The sequence below is a fragment of the Haplochromis burtoni genome, unplaced genomic scaffold (assembly GCF_018398535.1).
Source record: "Haplochromis burtoni strain Fernald_Lab_line unplaced genomic scaffold, NCSU_Asbu1 Contig_316, whole genome shotgun sequence".
Lineage (NCBI taxonomy): Eukaryota > Metazoa > Chordata > Actinopteri > Cichliformes > Cichlidae > Haplochromis > Haplochromis burtoni.
The window spans coordinates 347,633-371,334 of NW_024582677.1; the positions used below are offsets into that span (position 1 = coordinate 347,633).

At 39.9% G+C, this 23,702-nt stretch overlaps 2 protein-coding genes across 4 annotated transcripts in view; one reads left to right on the plus strand and one right to left on the minus strand.

Moving 5' to 3' along the window:
- Positions 1 to 2,694: 2,694 nt before the first annotated feature.
- cyldl (cylindromatosis (turban tumor syndrome), like) lies at positions 2,695 to 12,971 on the minus strand. Its single transcript, XM_005944143.2, has 15 exons — positions 12,642 to 12,971; positions 11,901 to 12,375; positions 10,425 to 10,682; positions 9,395 to 9,473; positions 9,143 to 9,318; positions 8,864 to 9,026; positions 7,887 to 8,028; positions 7,346 to 7,456; positions 7,175 to 7,266; positions 7,021 to 7,084; positions 6,779 to 6,911; positions 6,314 to 6,422; positions 6,123 to 6,241; positions 3,726 to 3,939; positions 2,695 to 3,649 (listed from the first exon to the last, which is right to left on the minus strand). Exons 2-15 carry the CDS (start codon positions 12,339 to 12,341, stop codon positions 3,465 to 3,467), a joined length of 2,286 nt encoding a protein of 761 aa, XP_005944205.1. The 5' UTR covers positions 12,342 to 12,375; positions 12,642 to 12,971; the 3' UTR covers positions 2,695 to 3,464.
- A 749-nt stretch (positions 12,972 to 13,720) lies between these two features.
- zc3h3 (zinc finger CCCH-type containing 3) overlaps positions 13,721 to 23,702 on the plus strand; it is an 87,304-nt gene continuing 77,322 nt past the window's right edge. For all 3 annotated transcript variants that reach the window (XM_014340678.2, XM_042228285.1, XM_005944147.3), the window contains exons 1-3: positions 13,721 to 13,825; positions 16,337 to 17,705; positions 18,511 to 18,680. In XM_014340678.2, the coding sequence (XP_014196164.1) occupies positions 13,780 to 13,825; positions 16,337 to 17,705; positions 18,511 to 18,680 (1,585 nt within the window). In that variant the 5' untranslated portion in view covers positions 13,721 to 13,779. The remainder of the gene's footprint in view (positions 13,826 to 16,336; positions 17,706 to 18,510; positions 18,681 to 23,702) is intronic.

A 23,702-nucleotide genomic window follows, 5' to 3' on the forward strand; every position in this document is an offset into this window, starting at 1 on the left:
AACTTGGAACACTGTTAACTTCAGCCTGCACAACTTCTCCAGCTCTTCTCTGAGCCCTTGGTTCTTCTCCAGCTTCTCCTGTTCCTTTTTCCTGATGTTGCTGTCATTCGGTATTACTACATCTATCATTACAGACCTTTTCCTCTGCTTGTCCACCACTACTATGTCCAGTTAATTAACCATCACCATTTTGTCCACCTGTATCTGGAAGTCCCACAGGATCTTAGCTTGGTCATTCTCGACCACCCTAGGGGGCGTCTCCCATTTAGACCTCAGGACAATTACTCTGTTCCGTAGTAGGGATACATAGTCAGTCTTGCCAATTATCTCACTGAGGGGCTTCAGGCAGAACATCAGTGGGACAGCACATCTCCTTGGCAGATCCTGCACTTGATGCTGGCTTGTGCTATGGGCTTGAAGTTGGCCTCTAGTGTTGTCTGCCACATCCTCATTGAGTTCCTGAAGAAGGATCTTAGGGTCCTGTTGATGTTGGGTCCTTGTACAATTCTAGGCATTCCAGGATCCAGGTATGGGGCAATAGAGTCATAGGCCTTCTTGTAATCAATCCAGGCAGTGCACAGGTTAGTTAGACTAGTCTTGCAGTCTCAGCTGACTGCTCTGTCTACCAGTAGCTGGCGTTTACTCGTTTCCTTATATAAAACTTGGTCAAGAAACCATATGGCAATTGATAAAAAAAAGAATTGAATCAATAAGCATATTCGATAATGGCATTAGTATCATTAAACCCCTATCAGTGTGTGAATGTGTGTGTGAATGGGTGGATGACTGAATGTAGTGTAAAGCGCTTTGGGGTCCTATGGACTAGAAAAGCGCTATACAAATGCAGGCCATTTACCATTTACCATCAATTACCATCCCTAGCAAGCGCATAACTCGAGATTGTCTGATCATTGTTTTTCTCCAGCATAGCCTGACTAGAAATGTTATGCTGGCTTTGATAGGAAAAAGGTCTGCTGCTTTAGGTTCTGTGTGTTTTATTATGCAGTCAATAGCTTCTTTCAAAAAGCCTAGGAACATTTCAACTATGCTGCTCAGACAAGCACAACTGTCTCCTTTATGTAAACACACACTTGCAGAATCTATACTTTTTTGCATAATAGCAAATATGCTTGAATATGCTGAGTATGTTTGACTATAAGGAGCCTGTGCTGTTGAGTTGCAGGGCCATGTATTAGGACTCAAGGCTGCCCTAACTGCTGCAGCCATCCGTGCCCTCGAGTATACCAAAGAATCCGACTCATCACAAAGCACAGCTCAGCGCAGCACTCCTAACTAATGTAGAGGTCATTCAGAGAGCTGATCACAGCAAGATGAAGGGGAAGCACGGTAGGCAGCAGGATCAAAAGCATCCGGAACGAAGACAAATATCCAGTTAGGCACCGACTGAAAGAAAGATGAGATAGGAGTCAGAGCTGAGGAGACGCTTGCACTTTAATGGAAGAAAAACTTGCGTGTATTCACATCACAGCAAGTAGTAGTACGCGCAGAGTTGGACTGATGAACTGAGTGAAGCGGCGGTTGTTGGACTACCAAGTACACTTCAAGGTCAACAATAGCAGTATTTTGTTGTCCATGTAGTTACAACAGGCATTTTAGATTCCAGCTAGGATCTGACTGTAAGACTCTGAGGTGTTAATTCCCTGCTCGTTCTGCGTTCCACTATTTTTTTTTATTCACTAAAAGAAACACTAACATCAATGAAGTCAGAAAGAAAAGCATTGTTAATGAGAGCACTGACAGTGAAGGAAACGTGAATAACAGTATGGCTATTTATTGTCTGAAAAGAACAATATGAAAGGAATAATTTAAAGAGACAACACAAGTTAACCTTTTGAACATGCTGTGTGATATTAAAAAAAATATTTTACATCCTGTGAGACTATGTTCAGGCTCAAAGTGGAAAAAAAGAAAAAAAACAAAAATGTGTCAAGACTTATGCATGCAAGCTTACTCTTGGGAGAAAGAAACAGAGCTGGAAATGTTTTTAAATGGTAAATGGCCTGTATGTGTATAGTGCTTTACTTAGTCCCTAAGGACCACAAAGTGCTTTACACTACATTCAATCATCCACTCATTCACACACACATTCACACACTGGTGATGGCAAGCTACATTGTAGCCCCAGCTGCCCTGGGGTGCACTGACAGAGGCGAGGCTGCTGGACACTGGCGCCACCGGGCCCTCTGACCACCACCAGTAGGCAACGGGTGAAGTGTCTTGCCCAAGGACACAACGACCGAGACTGTCAGAGCCAGGGCTCACACTGGCAACCTTCCGATTACAAGACGAACCGCCAACTCTTGAGGCTTAGCAGTTTGTTCATCAAGGAAGGACACACTTCCCTGCACTCTTGAAAACCAAAACATGACAACAGAAAATACATGAAGTGGCAACAACTGAAGCTTAAAATGAAGTACCAAAAAGTGAATCTCCTCTAATGGATAGTTGAGGCTGGTTCCAAAAGGAAATCAGTCCTCATGGACTCACATGTTAAAATTCCTGAATGAATTCCTGTCAGTTGAACAGGCCTAGACACTAGTCAGTAAATGCCTGGAAATCACTGGTCACTGGGGTAAAATGGTTGATGCATGGTTGGTGGAGTTTGCATAGTTGTGAAGCTGTATGTGTATCAGCACACTGTATGTCCAACTCTTTTAGTAAAGACAGATGATGAAAGGTTTTATTGATTGCATTTATTTATTTATGACATCTATTTTACTGAATATCAGAAGTAGTAATAGTAAAAAATAGAAAAAGGTCACAAGTTCAACCAGCACTCCCAAGCAGCCAGTCAAGCACAGTTTTCCACTGTGATATTATTCCCAACATCTTTTCGTCTCTTAGGTTGCTCACAGAAACATCTTTGTCAAGAATAAAATCATTGTTTCATTTTCAGGTGTGAAATTTAAATACCAGAAGATAAAAAAAATATATCTAAATATATAAAGAAATCCAGCCAACATCCAAATCTGATGCCAAAATAACAGCAGCATATAACATACGCTTTTAAAATAGAGCTGGTTAGATGGTATTCTTAATGAACCGTACTGAATCATCACTACTGTCTACTTTGAAGGGTTTTTCATCAGCAAAACTCATTTACTTTCACTATACAAGCTGTAAATAAAATTTAAAGTAATTACAAACATCAGCAGTAAACTGTAAAACTATTTTTACAGTGCAATATGTAATTCATGTCCAACACATGCTGCAAGCCAGTAATTATTTTCTTCAGATTATAGTGCAAATTACTTAGAAAGCAATGTCAGTTTATCCTCTACTTCATGCCATATTAGAAAATTATTGTCGCTATAATTTTTTTCCAGCACCCAAGCACCACACACACACATTTAAGATATTTGCATGTTAACAAAAGAAAAAAAAAACAATGCAGCAAAAAGAAATTACACAAATAGCAAAACGTCCAGTGTGCTCAAGTTCCATCAGCGATAGAGGCACATAGTGGTGCTTTGGTACAGGTACATGTAGGCATCACAGAAGAGACGCTTTGCTACACCTTTCATATCTCGAGGTGCCTGGTTGGCCAGCTCGGAGGGGGACATTTCCAGGTATTCACCAACCTCGGGGCAGGGCTGCACCTCTGGAATGTTGTAGCCATCCATCTCTCCTGAACGCAATACACACAAGTGAGCCAAAATGCACTCAGAGCTAACTTGTGTATGCATATTAAATATCCCGCTTACCCTGTCTGTCTGCCATGCTGTCAAAGAAGATCCAGTCCTCAGTGTTTGGTCCATATTTGACGAAGGACACATAGTGGCTTGTCTCGATGCAGAGCACAGCGAACAGCTCCATTTTGTCTCTGATCATAGTGTGAGGGTTTTTACGTCCAACATAACCCTTTGGGATTTCCAGGGATGCTGGTTTATGGCTGCGACGCTGAGGATGGGAGTGCACCTGAAAACACATACACACTATTAGACCTGTAAATAGTCACTATTTTATATCTATGTAGCCACTGTTAAATTTCACATTAGTAACTTTAGTTCATTGTCTATAAATGATCCCTAAACCAAAGGAGATATTTGGGACAACTCTATAATGTTGTAAATAAAGATCCTATAATAGTATAGACACAATCCCTACAATCAATCACCGATGAGCGAGCATTTGGTGACAACATGAGGGAAATAAAGTTTTTTGTTAAAACAGGAAGAGACCTCCACCAGAACCAGGGTGAATGATGGAAGGAATGAGAAGAGCGAAAAGAGGAGCACAGAGAGACTACCAACACGAAACAGGACAAAACACAAAATACATCTCCCCAAACAGCTTTAGCCTAGCTAAAGTATGACATTATTAGCTATCTCTGCGTCCAAATGCTCCTTTAGTTCCCAAAACCAAACAAGCACTGGGGCACCATTAAAAGTTTAAAGCCTCAGATTCTTTCAATTCCAATGAAATACCCAGTGGGACATTTTCCTAGGCTGGAGGATCAGGGGAAAGAGAAGACAGAAAAGAGAAACACTGGAGAGGCCACTAACAACAACTGGGAAAAAAAAAAATACGCATTACAGGTCCCAAAGCACATCAGCCCTGTGCAAAAATGTAGCATGAGGGCTAAATTGGTCTCAATAAAAATATATGTTGATGGTTTATTGGCAGAGACAAATTAGACCATCTGGGAAGAAGAAGAAGACGGCGAAAATGGATAAAACATGAGCTGAAGCAGTGTTTTAAGAGAAAGACTGCAAAGCCTGAACCTTCTAATATATGCTGGAAAATTCAAAATTTTTGAAAATGGTGTGTTTAGCGAAACTTCTAACAAATAAAAAATATATATAATTTTTATTTATGAGTTTTAATTTGTATCAAATTTGATTCAAATAACATGTTTGCAATTTATTGCTTAAAAGTGTATTGTTAGATGTATTTAGGTTTTTCTGGCAAAAACTATGACACCGATGTTGCTGAAGTCACAAAAACTCATTTACCAAATATCATCCACTTGATGTTACAGAGCTAATTGAAAATACAACAAATAAATTCAATAATGAAATTGAAATTGAAAAATATTTTTCCTTGATCAGCTGCTTACAGCATTCGTTTACCACCATCCAGTTTGCTCTTCCTGAATGGAGTGCTAGCAGGTGCTCCAGAAGAGCTTTCTTGCACATTTTGCAGAGCATTGTGCTCTTTACTAAATCATCATCAGAGCCTCACACTCAGCTCTCACTGTTAGATATGTTTGGGCTTCAGTCATTGTAGTCATGGTGTTGCTATATCACAGATATTGTGATGTGACATTTTTATATCATGTAAAAATGTATGTATTCAACAACATGACAAGGCACAGCTCTAGTCACGCACTACATCATCACTTAAGTGGATGACCTAGTTATCTGTGCACGTCCTTCATCTGCTATCTGTATGTATAAGAGGAGAGGAGGAAGACTTCACATACACTAGCCTACACTAGTTGATGTCTGACAAAAATTAATTTAAATATTTCATAAAATATTCAAATTTTCGCACAGTGTTTCATTTAGAGGCTTGATAGTATGCCACTGATCTGATATAGTGTTTCAGCAGTACTTACTAGAACCAACAGTTAAACAGCAGATGGTGAGCAGGTGATGTAATGCACCAAGAGCAGAGTTAATTAGCTGCTGTTCAATTCAGTGCACAAACTGATTCAGAAAGCAGCCAAGCATAGATTTTTATATATAGACAAGCAAAACAACACCATGTGTTGCAAAGCCAGATAAGTACACAATATTATACACAATAATTATACAGTAATAATAAAAAAATCTGAACAGGTAGCTAACAAATATCTCTCAAACCAACTGGGATTTCGGTCTAAAATTTGATGACCTATATTAAGTCAAAGTTCTAGTTTTAGTGCATGTTCAACACTGACAGACCACTTGTTTGCAGTACAGATCAGCCTTGATTGTGATTTAATTTGTTTCCTCTCTATATCTGAGTCCTACCTCCTAATAGCAGCTAAATCTGATGAAACTGTGGTGAGGTGGGAGGTTTCACATGGAGAAATGACGTCAATACATTCCCTCTACCGTGACAAATTAAGCCAAAGACAAACAAAATGATTCAGATGTTAAAACAATGTGACAAACCTGTTCTGAACACTTCTCGCAGAAGACTTTGAATCCTGTCGGGCTGAAAAGGGGATCTTTAAAACAGTCGACGCACTCAACCTGTGCCAGGGTTCCACACAGCATGCACTGCTGGGGACCTGAAAAACACACCGTGCGTTGTATTCACTATGTTAAATTTAGTCGCTGTGAGTTTGTATTCTTAATCTGACCTTCAGAGAGGAGGTCAGTGACATCCAGCTCCAGAGAGGGGATGATTTTGTCAAACATCTTGAATTTCTTCCCAAAGCGAGGCATCTGGAGGATGAGGCAGGACGGCACCTGGAGTGATGGTACGATGAAATAAGATGAAAGACCACACAGACTGAATACGCTCAAGTGATCAGATTCCAGGTGGTCTGCTCAGAAAGCTTCCCCACAGAGCCATCTACTGGAGAACCAACCATTACAAGTCTGTCTATTACATGTCTGTGAGAAAACGGCTAAATCATTTTTGGATTAATCTGTGGGAAAAAAACCCAAAAAAAACAGTTTCCATTTTTTTGTAACTGAAATATTAAGATACAGGATTGTCCTTCTATTCTGATAAATATCGTTATATTTTTAATTTGTTAAGCAATAAAACAAAAGTGAAAGTGGGACTTTAAAGTTTGTGCCTAACAATGAAGTGCTCTCACCTCTGCCAGCTTAAGACCTGCACTGTGGAAGGAATGTTCTAGTAGCTGCTGCACTGTTGGCAGAACTAGTCTGTGGTTCTGGTCCAGGAAAATCTGATAGCAGTAACTCTCCTGCACTTTACCTGCAGCTGATCTAAAATGGGAGAACACACAAGAATAGTCTGCATTCCAGGTATGAGTCTCAAAATGCATTATACTATACAGTACAGCAAGAGACAGTAATTTAGCTATAGTAAGTGTACAGTTTTAGCAGAGGATCCAGGGCGAGGATGTGGTGCATGATGACACTGAGGAACTCCTCTGGATCTGAAAGACAAAAGTAACATGAATACTTCAAACTCAACCACTTAAGACAAAACAAATGCCTTCCAGAAAAGCTTTCCCAAATAAGCAGACCCTTCTCATCTGTGGTGAATGATTGGCTGTAGCCATGTTTCTGCAGCTGCTGTCGTAGCTTCATGATGTGTCTTCCTTCCACAAAGCCGTTACTGCAAACGGCACACACAGAACTTTAATAACAGCAAAAATAAAATGCAATCCATGTGATGATTTGATCAAAACACAGACCTGCGGAGGGGGTTGACTATGTCATTGAGCAGTGTTCTCTGAATTGGGGCATCTTGAGGTGTTGTTGATTTGAACAACATGGAGTCCAACACGGAAGAGCAGGAAAACAAACTGAAAGCAAAGAAAGAAACTAAGTTAACATAAAGAACTGTATATTCCCTAACATTATGGATTTTTAAAAATATAATAAAAAGTCAGACTGGAATCCTTTCAGTATGCTTTGAAAATGCAGTTAAAGAAACTGCTTTCATATTAGATTTGCTATGTTAAATGCACAACTGGTTTCATCTCTGTACCCACACATTGAATGTACAGTACAGCATTCAATTGCAGTAGCTGGTATACCAACAATATAGTAGAAATGGAGATACCATCAAACAATTTCTAACCAGTAGAAGCAGGACAAGGCATCTGCACTGATGATGATGTCAATGCTAGCTAGCTAGTTAGCTAGAAGCCATTACAGGTAAAATCGTTGGTTGGGGAAGCTGTGCATTATTTAAAACTGTTAAACCACAGGATAATAATTTATTATGCTGACCTGAAGAGGGCAGCGTCCATGTAGCAAGAGTTACAGTGTCCTTGAATCCCCTTCATTCGTCCAGTCAGAAGCTGCTTAACCTGCTCTGTGCTCATAGGCGGAACAGTCTGCAACTCAGCTGTACTGTGGTCTGTTTGATCCACTAAATCAAAACATAAACAGCAAATATGTGGTTATGTATATAAACAGATAACAGATATAGATGTCCAAATGGCTGTTGTAAAGTGTATGCTACAGTCAGCTGTTGGACAAATGTGCAACTGGAGCACTGCATTTGATGCTGCTGCTAAAAATGCTTCAAAAATACAAACAGTAAACACTACTGATACTTTATATTAAAAAAAGACAAGTATAGAGAAAGACAAAATAGAAATGCATGTTTCAAGTAAGTAAAAGGAAACAAAGCTTAATTTTTGCAAATTAATTCTCCCTCTGCTGCCAGAAAAGTTCAAACTCAACCAAAATGTAGTTTGTTTTGTTTTGTTTTTTGCTGTTTTCAGTATAAAATAATCCTTTGTGAACAAAGGGTCACTCACGGCCAGTTGGATATAAACTACATTGAAGAAAGCACCGGGACACTAATTACATCTACAGGAGCTCAGCTGTGGAGCTCCTGGCACAGTTTTTGTGCTGATGTTAATGCCAGAAGAACTTTGAAACAACAGAGCCACTTCATTGCTGTGGTTCCTAAACACATGCTCTTTGCAACAATAACACTTCTAGTAGATCATGGAACATCTGAGAGAGGAAGAAGTTCACAAACTTGCTGGAGTGGTGGCATCCTATTACAGTACTACACTCAAGTTCATTGAGCGCTAGACCAACAAATTATTTCACAAATGTTTGGAAAAACGGACTGCGTGGCTAGGTGCTCGAGTCTTATATACCTGTGGCCTCTTGAATTCAAAGATTAAGATTAAGAGGTGTGGCCTAATACATTTTTCCATAGAGTGTAGGTTTGTCCATCCTGTACTAACCAGTGTCCTCAGGCTGCATTTTCTCATTGTGATTGGATGATGTGCTCTGAAAGCGTGAGTCAGGCCGGCATGAGCTCAGCTTCACAAACAGGGCTCTCTTCACAGGACATTTGAAATAACGCTGACCTTTAAAAGTACCATCACTCACTCCTTTGTTCTCGTCCTGCAGATCAGAATACAGACTGATTATACCAATGTCTGAAATTTAACCCAACATTAAACGCAAACTAAAACATAAATATGCAAAACAGTTTTAAATGATGATGAGTAAAGACTTACCAGTTCCAAGCCAACCATAGTTTCACTTCGATCAGGCAGCTTGCCTATCCAGCGAATAATTCCATATGTGTTGCCTTCACCCAGAGTCACTTCTACCATAGAGTTCAAACTCAGACCCATATAGAGATAATCTGTATCAGCTTCTGGGGGTGTATCGACATCCATGCTCTCTCCCTCTGCAATGAAAAATGTGTTTGGCTGAGGCATGATGCAAGTGTAAAACAAACAAACAAATGTAAAAAGACCTCAAACCTGCAGTCAGCTCTCCTTTGACAACCGCTTCTAATGGAACTCTAACTTCACCCCCCGTCTTTCCAGATTCATCTTTGTCCTGAAAACACCAACAGACAAAGGAAATATTACTGTCCTATACTCCTAGAGAGTCTTAACAAAGTTTGGTTGTAACTGTAAACTCAAAGAAAAGCAGGAGCACGTAAATGACAGAATATCATCAGACAGGATAATTATCAGTGCACTGCTATTTTCAATTGGATTCCAATCCAGACTTTTACAGGACCATTCTGGGACAATGGCATGATTTAAATTACCCACTCCAGTGAGTTCTGAATCCCCATCTCCGATCAAACATTAAGCTATTATGAATCTAGCTATGACAATGTTAGCATTAGCATTTAGTAAACACTAGTCAGTCTGATGAATGTAACTTAAGACTGTGGTCTTTGTATTTGTGTTCTGCCACATGGATGTATTTTGTAGAGTGAATATCCTAAATGTGATTTTTTTTTATTATTAATCATTATAAAAATAAGGCATTATTTTATAAAAGTCATTTTCACACACAGAGCAGCTGTCAGTCGAGTGACCTGCACAGAATGTGAAGCTGGGTTTCAGCCAGTTAGACCCAGTTTACAGCGAGATCTGTAAACAAAACAAAATCCACCAATCCAGTAGTACATCATACTGTATGGCACAACCGAAGCAGTAAAGTCATATACATGTAGCTCATGCTGGTTTATGTTCAGACACACAGCTGCTGATGTCAGGACGGAAAGGTAAATGCTTTAGCGCCTCTAAATTGTCAACAGAAATGTAATTAAGTGATTACTTTTACTAGAAGAAATGATGATGCTGTAAATCTCAGGTGTGTTTCATAACAAAGAGTCTGCTTACAATTTAAACAGGTAATAATTTAGTCCCTATTATTTGTTATTATTTCTTTGAAAACATAAAAATCTGATTTTGTAGAATAAGCTATGTGGATTTATGGCACAAAATTACATTTGATATGATTTTGGAATTAAAAAAATGGAATATTACTTACCGTGGAAATCTGAACGAAACATTGTCCACCTATTTCCAGTAAATCCAGCACCATTCCATAGCGAAATTTATCATCGATGAAGCAAGTAACTCTGTCTCCCAACTCTAGCCTTTCTGACTGTAGGGATGGCTTATGGACAGGGGGTAATAAAGAGCTGACTCTGTTGAATGGGGTAAAAACGCCACAGTTTTTGTCACACTTGAAATATCTTTCACCCCCATAGGTCCCATCACAGTAGCCCTTTCTTCTGTCTGGTCCCTGGAGAAAAAGAAGCAGAGCAGATTAAAACTGATGTCACACAAGACCTCAGTTAAATTTCTCTACCAGTTGTTCTGCTTTGCAAACTACAATCATGCTGTGCAGTTGTGGAGTTGAATGGCTCCACCTGGCTTCAGCTTGTGAGGTTTTTACATTTATATGATTTCAATTAGTGTACTGTTTTACAAGACATTTTGAAACTTATTCGAAATAGTGACCTTACAAAAAAATGGATGCTTTTTCAAGCATGAAGCAGTGCACCCTTTCAACTTTTGATTGCTTGTGTTGTCTCCATACACCACTCCACAATGACAAAGCAAGTTAAAATACTCCCAAAACAAATTTGAGGGTATTTTAATGATTTATTCAAAAATAAATGGTTGAAGTATCATCTTTAGAGACATTTTTACAATACAGACATTTTTATGGTTCATACTGGCTCTGTCAGTTGTCCTTGATATGTTTCCACAACTTAAATTTGTCTGTGAGACAGGATTGTATCTGACAATCTCTGTGGCAATTTAAGTGCCCAAAAAGATGGCAACCCCCATTACTCACAGCTGGATACATTTCAAAATCTTTGTAGCTCTGCTTGACCAGCCAAGCTAAACTGGGACATCAATAATGTGGTAGCTCATCCAGCTCATGATCTATCACAATTCATCAGGTTATTGCCCATGAGATGACAATCGTGACCTTGACCCATAGTACGTTTGAGTTAACACCCATTAGGTGCTCAGGATCTTGATGCACATTGCCATGAAAACTTCTCCGGATCTGAATCCAATCGAGGTTCTCAGAAAATATATATATTTTTTAAATGACTGTGCATTCATGCTTTCTGAAGAACTGGGCTGAACTTGAAAGAAAAATACAAGGGAGAGTTGAGGAAAATGTGCCAAGCTTGTAAGATTATTCTCAAAAGACTTACTCCTTTCAAAGGAACTTTAATCCAGTCCTGAGCAATGGGTCTAAATATTTATGAACCTGGTAATGATTCAGTCTTATTTACTTATGTTTATAAATGTTCAAATCACTTCAAAAACCTGCTCTTGCCATTTAATTGTGGAGTAGTATGGTGTGTATATTAACAAACCCAGTTTGAAACACTACCACTTGTCTTTGCTTGGAGGCAGAAATCTCAAACCAAAATGAAACCTATAATATGTGTATATCTTGTGGATATGCCAGAAGGAGTAAGAAAAAAAACCATCAAACCTGTAGTTCGATTCCAAAAAAGGATCCTGGTATGGGACAATAAATAGATGCTTTTTTTATTGGTCCAATGTAGTGAATGATGCCTCTGAGCTTCTTCCCAGCTTCCTCCACAGTCACTTCAGTACCTATAGCAAGTTGCATTGCTGCTTGCAGATCATGTCGCTCTCTGAAACACCTCAGCCTCTCAGCTTCATCAGGCAGTGCCTGCAGCAGCTCAACTTCCTCTACACACAGCTGCTCCATGTCGTTGGCCTCCAAGTCATAGTCTATTCTAGAGTAGTAGTTCATTAAACACATTCGTAGCTTTAATGGAGGGGGGGATTTTTTCATTTCTGAGATGTACTTATTTTCAGGCATGTAAACAATACTTCCAGCTTTTGCAAAACTGATCCATTCTGGCTTTTTTGTTAAGATGAAGTACACATTTTCTGTTGATGCCATGTTGTCGAGCCAGGAGATGTAAAGGGGGTACCTACTGTACAGAGACACACAGAAAACACACACAGCACAAATGTGTTGTTCAGACAGGTGTGAAAACAAAACAAAAAAAACAATATACCTATTATCAATTTTGACACCAGCACTCAAGCTAGCTGGCTAACGAGCTACAATGTCAACTCTACAAATAAGCAGAGTTCAAACTGAAAACGGAGTCAACATTGTTTATAATTCTAAACCTTCAGACCTGCATCAGTCTCTCCAGCGAGTATTTATTTATAAAGAAACCACCGTTAGCTTTACCTTCAATTATTCAGCAACTTTAGAGATTGCTTTCCTTTCTGTCTTCTCTCTTCGTTTTACGTCCAATCAGCTGCCTTAACTTTCACTTCCTCTTTCATTTCATTTCGCAGCAGCGTCACTGGTACTTTGTTCATGACAGTTCATAGAAACATTTTTGGACCAGACGAACAAACTTTTGGCCCAAAACTACTTCCCCGAAGGGAATTCTAAACTTTATAAAGCGCAAATACAGAGACGCTTCCCGAAATGACGGTAATGTTTTCAAATCGGTTGTCAGCAAGCTGCGCATCAACGATAGCGAGGTTACGAAATGAAGCCCTTAGTACTGTCTTACAGACAGCTAACGGCTTTGTCAGTTGAATCTGACAATCCAGCCTCAAGAATGCTGACTGCATGTAGTACATGAAAATTGAAGCTTGTTTTTTTATACATGTGTGGATATCAGATAAATTCTGGGCAATTAATTACCTTGTGGTGTGTGATCTGCCTTTGGAGCTTCCTTTTATTGTTGTTTGTTTTTGTAGCTGAAAGTCGGTTCATAGTTTGTTCAGTCATTGTGTTTGTTCTCACTGTGATTTCCATACAAGAATCAATACAGAAAAGTGGTCTCTTAGTTGTATTGTATTTAAAAATGCATTACAATTAACGTGTCTGAATAAGTCTGGTTAATCCAGGCACAGTAATGGGAGTCCTTTGCACGGAAAGTAGTTTCTGGAAAGGAGGCAGCTGGTTCTTCTTGCTCAAAGCACGCATCATGTATTGCCTTAACTGGGCAAAGTCATTTAGACATATGGCCTTACACATCTACATATACATGCAAAGAGAAACCACAGCCTTGATAAAGCTGAAGACATTCATCTTTGTTTGTTGTGTTTTAGTAACATTTTAAGTCTCCAATAAAATTAACTCTGCTCACCACAACAGTAAATTAAATAAATAAATAAATAAATAAATAAATAAATAAATAAATAAGAAAATTCTACTCATTCTTACGGCCCATTTTGAGTTAAATGTCAAGCCTGTAAGTCAATACTGAGGATAAACATCGACGACTTTCTTCAGACTGTGATTGGCCAACATGAAATACGTCATTCTTAAGGGCGTCGCCATTTAATGACGAAAGGTTGTAGTCGTAAACATGGAGGAGAGAGAAGCACTTAAGAGACAAATTGACCTTTTACAAAGTAAGTCTCTCCCGGTAAATGTTGACAATTGTAGTTGTTACAGGCGGGTTAACAAAGGCTGTTTTGCACAACACGGCTGCTTGAAGCTTGTCGGTCGTACGCGTTTTGTTGAAGGATAACAGTTAGCGTTGTGCCACCTCTACGCAGTAACATACTTTTTTTTAGCGGTATTCACGTGTCTTAACAGAGTCGTTGGTGTCCTTTGAAGAATGCTTCCTGTTTGCCTTTGGAAGCAAGTAAATGGCTGTTTATGTCGGTGTCAGCTCCCTGTAACAGCATAAAGGTTCAGTCCTGTTTGTAGTCCCCCGCACTAGTGATGACAGCACAGCGCCATAACAAACCTGGTTTTAATTACTTAACTTTAAGGCATAGTCGTACATTTATTTACATAAAGTACTAAAATAGTTATTAACAATTTGCTAGATAGCATAGCGACAGAGCGGGAAACAAGTGTATTTTCTTCCAGAAAAGCATAAAAAACTCATTGCTACAGATTTTTCAAGTCTCTTACTCGAAGGAAGTAATGAGAGTTATTTGAAAAATGTTCTTTCCTTCCTGACACTGGTCAGTCTCCAGGATTTCCTATAGGGATCTGTAGAGTAAACTCAGCGAGTAAAGGAGGGACTATTATGAGCCTGTTCCGTTGTCAGTATGCTCTGACGCTGATTTGCATAGTGTTCCACTGTTATATTACAATTAACTGGGGAAGTAAACGGTCACCAGGACCTAAAATCTGAATGTTTCCAGTCATGTTTCCAGTCATCAGTCATATTTAGCTTAAATGAGTAAAAAGTGTTATGATATTTCCTTAAATCCTTAAATTACGTTTTGAAAAAAAAAAAGCCCAAAAGATTTCTTCTCCCTTAAAATAATTATACTAATATCACCGGCTCTGGTACTGTAGAAATTTCTGACTGGTTTCGATTCATGATATTTTAGGTATAGCACTGAAAATATCATGTTCCTTGTTCCTTTTGTATGCTTTCTTTGTGTTATGGTTACTATCTGACTACCTCTGTATTTGTATATTTGAGTTAAAGATGATTAAGAGTGATAGATGGTCTCAGGACACAGTCAACCGCAGATAGACTGACAGACGTTGTTGTCAGTCAAGATTGGAGGGCATACATTTTAAGAGTTCAGTATGTGGAAATCCTGCCAGCTTAACCTGGAAAAGTGAAGTGATGCCATTGACTAAAGAAGATATATATTTTTCCCAGTTATTTTCTCTTAAATTCGTTTCGTTTTGTTTTTATTGACAAATTGGCTGTTTTTCATTTTTTGGAAATTTACAACTTTAACATTGCCAATTTTATTTCTCAGAACATTAACTCGCCTCTCACCCATTATTATTTTTCTTCAGTGTCACTAATATGTGATTGTTCTAAACAATAATAAAGTGAGGACATTTTTTTTTAAAAGCATAAAAACAAATAAAAAATACTTTCTCCTTATCAGTGCCTGTGTCTCTCTAACCAGTCAGAGAGCTCCAGACTGTGTTCCTTACTTACATTGCTTTTTCACCAGAGACCAAAAGAGTTATGGAAATGCTAATTGAAGAAGCTAATCAAGTAGTTAATGTAATAGTTAATTAAGCAGCTAGTAAGAAATGGAAATTGAAATTGAGGAGCAGAGTCATTATTTAAATGTCAGAAAAAACACATTTGTATTCCTAATTTGCTTTTTTAATCCATTTACTTTATTTGAAAGTCACTCTTTACATTTGTTTTGAATTCAAAAATGTTTTTAGTGAGATTTTTATTGAAAATTATTTTTTTCCGTTTAAAGCGTTCATCAATGGATTGATAATTAATTCAGAAATACTAATTTATAATTCCTCCTTCTATTTTATTCTATTAAGTTAACAATATCATGAACTTTATTAATGTCTAATTACATAATAAAAGTTCACGTTTTTTTTTTCAGATTTGCTAATTCATGTTTGATTGTACAATTAATTATTAAATCACAAAATGCTTTGTTTTGATGTCTTTGACACTTGTGGTGCTCCATAGCTGCTGCTGTGTTGGTGGATTATCAGTATCTGCTGTTATTGATCCAGTTGATTGGTATTGGCCTGATTAAGTTTGTCAGTTGTGGATATTTAGCTTTTTTTCTTTTCTTTTTGATTTAGTTTGAAAAGAATGAGTAATACAATACATTAGGTTAAATAAAATGCACCTGGGTTCCAGCAGGTTCTTACAAAGTTGTCAAACATTTAACAATGAAATCAAGAATATGGAGGTCATAAAATGTGTTTTATTATATAGAGATTTTCTTTAGGTGTTACATTTTCAGATGTTGGCCACTGTAGGCTAAGCAGCCTGATGGTAGCCCTATACAGTAAATGGTGAAAACTACAAATCAAATTCAAATTAAATTCTTAAAAACATAACTTAGAATTGAGAAATGGGGCATAAATTGTGTTGTAGAGCTAATTTTAACGATTATTTGTTTGCATATTTTTGTTGGACTTTTTAAAATACTTTTGCCTGTTTTCAAAATTTCCAGATCTCATCAACAAACATAAAAGTACCCATGGCGATACACCATTTACAGGAACTGAGCAGAGCCACACACAATCTTCAGTGCCAGCCAGGGGCCGAGGTCAAAGTGCATCTATGATCTACCCTCCCAGCTCCAGAGGAAGACTCTATGCTCCTCAGAGCTGTGGAAGTTGGAGGAAAACGTACTCTCTGAGAAACAAGAACCCTGAATCCTCTGCTGGACATCCCTCAGCTTCTGCCTCCTCCACTGTCCATCACTCTCATAGCATGTCACTGCCCAGCCTCAGCACGGGAAGCAGGACTGCCACTTTATCATCAGGGATATCTCAGCTGAAGAAAAAAGAACATATAAGCAGCACAACGGAGAGTAGAGTTGTAGCAACAGAGAGAAAAAACAGTGATGCTCTTGGAAAAATGGGGTCAGCAACAGAGTTTACGCAGAGGGTTGACAGCAGGAACACAGGCCTGCAGGGAAAGAAAATTGGTGTTTCTTTTGAAGTGGCCTCTTCAGCCACAGCCAGTACCTCAGCCATTCAGCAGAGCAGCTCCCAAGTAAAGATTGGACCTTCCCTGAAAAGCAGAACCAGTACAGACACTCAACAGATTGTTGCTAAAACATCTCAGGTAACTTTCACTGCTGGTCTCTCTACTGCATTACAACAAGCTTCCTCTAACTCATCTTTACAAAGCAGCAAATCCCAGGTCAATACTTTATATTCAAATAAATCAAAGTTCACTTGGGTAAAGGGTCAGAGTGCTGCAGGAGCAGAGCTCAAACCACTGAGCTCTGTTTCAACACCGTCAGCAGTTGTTGCCCCAACATCTGTCTTGAAATCTGGAGTTGCCATTGAAAGCCCCCCTTCATTTGTAGTTGCTAAGAGAACCGCTGCTAAGAAGTTACCTCGAAAGCTTAGCCAGCCCACTGTAGCTGCCAAGACCTCAAAGTACCGCTGGGTGTCCTCTGCAGGAGCCCAAGCTAAGACATCTCGTAAGTCTCCATCTCCCAAACCCTTGACTCTCACACAGAGAAGTCTGGACAAAGGAGAGGCCACAAGGAAACTTAAACCAGGTTCTTCTCCTTCTGTAAAATTGAAAAAAGGTATTGCAGTGTCCTCTGCTGGCACCTCACAGAGTAGCCGCTATCGCTGGAAAGCAGGGGGCCAGAGTACATCTGTGGCAGGGACAGCAGGAGCAACAGCAAACCGCCGTAGATCTGCTTTCCACTGGACAGCTGAGAAAAGTAACAAAGGATTGAAAGGAGGGATTTCTGTGCCCCTAAGTTTACCTCAGCGCACCTCCATGTTGTCATCCTCCTCGCCTGGAGGGTTCAAGCTCCGCAGCAGGATGAAGATTATTAGAAGGTCTACTATCAGGTGAATAATGCACATGACATGATGGCTCTTGTTAAGGCTTTTTACTGCCCTACCCCCTAATATATACTGCATCCTTGTCAGTAGGGATCAGCCAAGCGTTCAGTGTGTCTTTGCTCATGTTTGGAGGATGTTTACACCGATAAGGTGAAAATGATTTACCTAATACTAACCTCTGGTTTCTGTTTGAGAAGGAGGGTTTAGTGAAAGCTCTGGATTTGTTAAGTCCAACATGAGATTTCTGTTCTAGAGCATTAATTTAAACTCTGGTTTAGTTATTGGGGTAACTGACATTCATCTTATTATCAATCAGATTCATGGTTACTAGGATATCTTTAGGATAGCTTCACTTACCTTAACACTGGCTAATCCTACTTGGTAGTCACTTGAAGGTGGGTATCAGATGCAGATGCAGAAAGACCTCACATTATGCCTCGAGGGTTGCAGGGCATAAAACTCTTATTGATTGTGTGCTGTTAGAAATGACCGTGGTGATGTGCCCCAATAAGAGGTGGTTCTGTGATAAACTTTGTGTTACTGTAGTAATCACTGTTTAAATATATGAATCTAGACCTGCATGGTATATTCCACTGATGTTTTTCTTGTTCCCAGTAAATGGGCACATGCATGTCTCAGAGTGAACATACTCGGAGTTGATATAAGGAACTTTGAACAGCTTTTTTTGGAACTAAACATTCAATTTCCCATCTCAGAGTTCATTAACTCAAAGTTTAGGATTTCTTATGTTTAATAGTTTTTTACTCCTCCTGACTGTCCTGTGTGTCTGCCTGCTGTATTGTGACCACAGTGGCAGTGGATCAGAGAAGGTGAGCCCACCAGCTGTGAAGCACTCTCCCCAGGGCAGAATCTATACTTTGGCCAGGACTCCCACAGGAGTTAGGAGGACACCCACCAGGGAGCTTGTGTCGTTTGGTAGACACAAGTTGAGGCGGCTTTCCCCTGTCTCATCAAAGACAAGTAAGAAGCACACACTACAGACCAAAGTAGAAAGTTGTTATTTTGCTCTGCTGTAAAGTTTGCTTTGACTAATTGCTGACATGTCAACCATACATGGATGTTTACGCAGAAAATCTTATAGCTGTGGGTGATAAATCTTCTTTTAAACACGTGCGTGTCCTCACCCATTATTTGGTTGAGAGCAGTAATATTCTACAGCCATTTGGTGGTGCTGTAACAACTCCAAGCCGTAAAGTCACCAGCTGCATATCAAGCAAGCATACCTGTTTTGCTTCCTGGAGTTATTCATTATGCTTATGTTTTGTGTGCATTTTGGTCATGGTTAGGCATATGCTTAGTTTTAGAAAAACATGGAAAAATAGGGAAAGATGTAATTTATATGAAGAGTCCAAATAGAAATGCATTATGTACTGCTGTCTACCACACCTGCAAGAAAAACAAACATACACGACCTCGAACACAAAAATTTGAAAATGCTGATTTATATATCTGTGTAATCTTCTTGTGGGGTGTGTGAATGAGAGAGAGAAAGAGAGTGTGGAGTGTAAATGTGTATGTGTCTTTGCCACAAAATGTACTTGAAAATGAGGGTGGGAAGCCGCAATAACGTCTCCCAGGAGTCAGAGGCAGGCAGAGGCAGGCAGAGGTGGATCCTGGAGAACTGGGCTATTTGCCCCCTCGAGAGTACTGAAGACCTAAGGCCACACATCCCAGCTAGCGAAGGAAGCTGCCCCTAGATGGGGTGCCCACGGCCAAGAGGTGGGAGTCCCAGAGGACAAGAGGCGATGGGCAGTCGACCCCGCTAGAATTCTCACCCAGGACATGGCAGACCTCCCCTCAGACAGGGAAGAAGTCCAAGCCACCCCAGACCACCAAGAGAGTGGGTCCATACCAGAACATCCTGTCAAGCATCCTGGAACCAACTAGTACCCTCATCCCAGGAAGGGGGAGCTGATCCCCTCCCTCTATGACCACGTCCTACAAGGCCAAGGATCAGCAAGTCCCAGACCCAGGCCCAGCCATCCACGCATCCACCCTTCCACCCATTAATGATACACAGAGATACAAAATCAACATATTGATCAACATAGAAGTGCCAAAAACTGCAGACAGTCCCCAGACATCCATGCTTGAAGGCCAGCATGTGAGGTGAAATTAGCATGTTTACACCCTGCTGCTGCTGGAAAAAGAAAAAGATAGAAAAAAAAGTTTGTGGTCTCTACAGCTAATTTGCCCTTCTGTTAGACAGAGGGTGATTTAATTATTTCTTTTTATTACAACTCACCTCTTTGTGACTCTACAATGTAGTAGTGCCTGAGCCAGGAAGGGTGTCCGGTTCAAAAATCTGCTAAATCAAATATGCAGAGACACTTGGTGTAATGACCCCCTGTGAAGCAGGGAGGAGCATTTTGTTAAGGCTCTATGTTGATTGACTGATTAATCAGCCAGGGCTTGATAGCAGTAATAGCAGCGGTAATTTACAGATGTGGAGGCAGGCAGCACTACTGATTGGCTGATTAATCAGTCAATCAAGGTAGGTGTCTGTGCCTCGCACCAGTGCACTTCATGACTTAGTTCATCACCTTGGCAATCCATGTTCCTGTCTAAACTTTGTCACTGCTGTCTCCGAAAACACAACATCATGGTGGTGGCTACATCTGTAAATTGTATATAGTATCTCACAGTTATTGTTAATAGCCAGTCTTTCCATGGTTCATTTTGAGAACCTGTCAGTAGCTAACCACAGAGCAGGTGCTCCAGAGGTTCTAACAGTAAGAGGAAAACATCAGTTTATCATGTTTGCATCGTTGATATGTAGGATAATAGAAATAATGGGCAAAACCAAGCTTCTTTCTGCTTGCTGTTTTAGTTTTTGTTCAGCATGCTTCTAATTGATCCAGTGTGAACACAATACATACTCTACCAGCCAGTGTCTGCTTTGTAATGTATGTAGAACTGGTACAAAGCAGCTAGTTAATTGAAGCCATGTCCAGCAGAGGGCAGCAGTTTCCATCCATGTCATCCTTGTAGGGGCTTTGTGTTGCAAGCTGTCACAGGGAGGTGTACAGGCAGACTATAAGAGGAGGGGGGGTGGGTTAATTGATTGCCCAATTCAGCGGTGATGGCGAACAAGTGCCGATAGCGGGTAATTTGCAGAGGTGGAGGCAGGCAGCACCACTGCTATCAAGCCCTGGCACCACTCTCCTTCCAGTAGATAAAAAGGAGCTAATGCATAATTATCCTTTTGCAAATTGGATTGTTTTAACGAACTGTAGAATATAGGCCTAACCTGATGGAAAGCAATCATTGTTTTTACAGCCCCAACCCCGCTCTCCCTCCATTCCCCCCTTCCTGCTTCCACTTGCCCCTCGAACCCTCCGGTCATTTTGTGTGTACCCTACACGGCTCATGGCCATCTTTGTGTAATCTCCCATACTCAATGGAGTCAGAAGACATTAGAAAAACCATCACTATTAACATTAGGCTTTATTCGTCCCCATGGCTCTGCATCTTAAATTCTGTTCCTCTTTTTCTGATGCTTTAATACAACTTTATGCTCTTTTTCCCACACCTCCTAAATCATTTTGTCTTTTCCTTATCTTCATCTTTGCCCTCAGTTTTTTATATCATGTGATACAACAACAGGAACACATGCATCTCTAATTAAAGATGGACATTAGAGACTGAGGAAAGGTGGAATGTGGATGAGTGTGGAAGAAGATGGAGTGAGGAATGCTGCTCTTAGCCGTCTGTGCTTCTGATAAGAGCTGCTAATAAAGCGCAAATTGAATTACTAATGATGGGAAGCACATTCCCTATAGATGAGCCTGTTTAAAACCGACCTCATGACCACTCACACATGCATGATAATATACTCACAAACAATGTTTCTTAATTTCCTGCTCGGTATGCTAGTTTCAGCTTCCTGTCCACGTTCAGGGGACCGTGTTTTCTGAGGTGCGTGGTTATCTGAGGTTTAATTTAAAGAGGGCATAAACCTAAGTAAGCAGTTAGGACTGTAATGAATTGAGAGGTGTGTGTGTGTGTGTGTGTGTGCTTGCATGCAGTCAGAGACAGCCATGTAGCCCAGATAATCTAATAAAGCAGATAAATGTCAGGAGCGGACAGAACACAGAGAGGAAGAGTGCTGAGGCGTGCGTCTTCAGGCCCCATGTGACAGGCTTCTGGAGCGCTTTAGGTCTCTATCTCACTCCAGTTTCTTCCCTCTCTCACCATCTCTCATCCAGTCTTGCTCAGTCGTTCCCCTCGTTTTGGCTGTCTTCACTGCTCTTTTAAAATACCTTGTGATTTTATTTTATTTTTTTAAATCCCAGCACAGTGGAGCATTTTTGCAGACTACAGGCGTTTTAGGTCTGAACTGTCCAATAAAGCCTTGAGTAAAAGAAACTTTTGAACTTTAATTTTCTAAAAATAAAACGACACTTATAGATCAACAATTTGGCATAGAAACTATTTTTGACATAATATTTATACTTGTACTTTTTCAAAACAAAAAACAAAATGACTGTTCCTCCCAGTCCACACACAATTCACTTCAAGCAAACACATAAAGAAATTTTCATAAACACAAAATGTTCAATGGTAATTGTCCTTGTGGAAGGTTTGAACGGAGGTTTGCCTGATCTAGTGTGATCTAACTTTCTTTTTTTTGTTCCAAAACGGGGTCATTAACTTTTGGGCAGGTTCATTAATGTTCATTTTAGTTGTTCATCCTGTTACAAACTAAGTAGAAACTGCTTCACTTCTAATGAGAAAATAAGCAATTTTGTACATCACTGTGAACGCTTCCCAAAATGTTGCAATCTGCCACATCCAGTGAAAAGGTGTGCGTTTAACCTCTGTGCATTTAGTGACACAAATGTTTTTGTTGTATGCAACAATTGGGTGCTTTTGTGTACAGAGCGGGTTTTGCTGCTTTCTTATTAAAACGCTCAACTATTTTCTTGAAGCATTCCCTACTCACTGTATTTATTGGACATGTTGACCAAACAGAATGTGATTGGGTTAATGATTTCAGTGTGTCTTTGTGAGCTGGATGGATATACAGCCATGCTGTCCAGCCTCGATCTCATGGATGACTAAGCTGGATTTTTTTTTTTTTAATGATTCACGTTACAAGGTTCTTCTTAGCCTTCATGGTTTTCCTGCAGTTTGTGGTGCATTTTCAAGTGGTTGAACAAGTTAGTTGTTATTTCACGATACACACAGAATTCCACACTTCTCTTCACATATGATTTCTTCTTGGTTAGCGCCATTTGAGCTAAATCTTAAGTATTTCCAGACCCATGCTGTCAGATTGGTGACCTGTTTGTGTGTTGTAATTGGAATGTCTCTCTTACATGCCTCTTTTGCTCTCTCACACAACATAGAGGCCATTATCGCCGCAAAAGAATCCTCTTTTCACACCCCCTGCTCCTGCAGAGATCCAGTCACTGTGCCAACACTGATGCCATTTATTTTGTCCATAAATAACATGCACAGCTCTGCATTGAGACCCTGCTTTCTTGGACCTTTTCTACTTTATGCATACATCTCATTCCATTTACTTTATGTGGACACATGCAAACAGAAAGTATTAAAGTTCCTCAAAGAGATGCTCAGCCCTTGAAGAGTAGAGCACGACTGATCCATTCTATCCAGGTATAATCTTTTCATTGGCAGTGTGTTTGGGGAAATGTGGGTGGAAAATGCTTTCCAAGTGGTATTGCATGGTGGATAAAAAATCGGGTGCTACATATCTGTATTCATAACTCATCAGTTAGTTAGCTAAAATACAGTCCCAGACCATGACAGAGCCTCCACCATGTTTTGCAGGTGGCCGTAGATCATAGGTGTCAAATCAGGCCCGCGGGCCAAATTTGGCCCGCAGCCTAATTACATTTGGTCCGCGAAGCCATACCAAAAATACTATCAGAGCTGGCCTACTGGTATTATACAGCTAATATATATATTGTTTAGTATTAAGCTTTGCTTGCTCCATATTCAGTTTTTCAGCAAAAC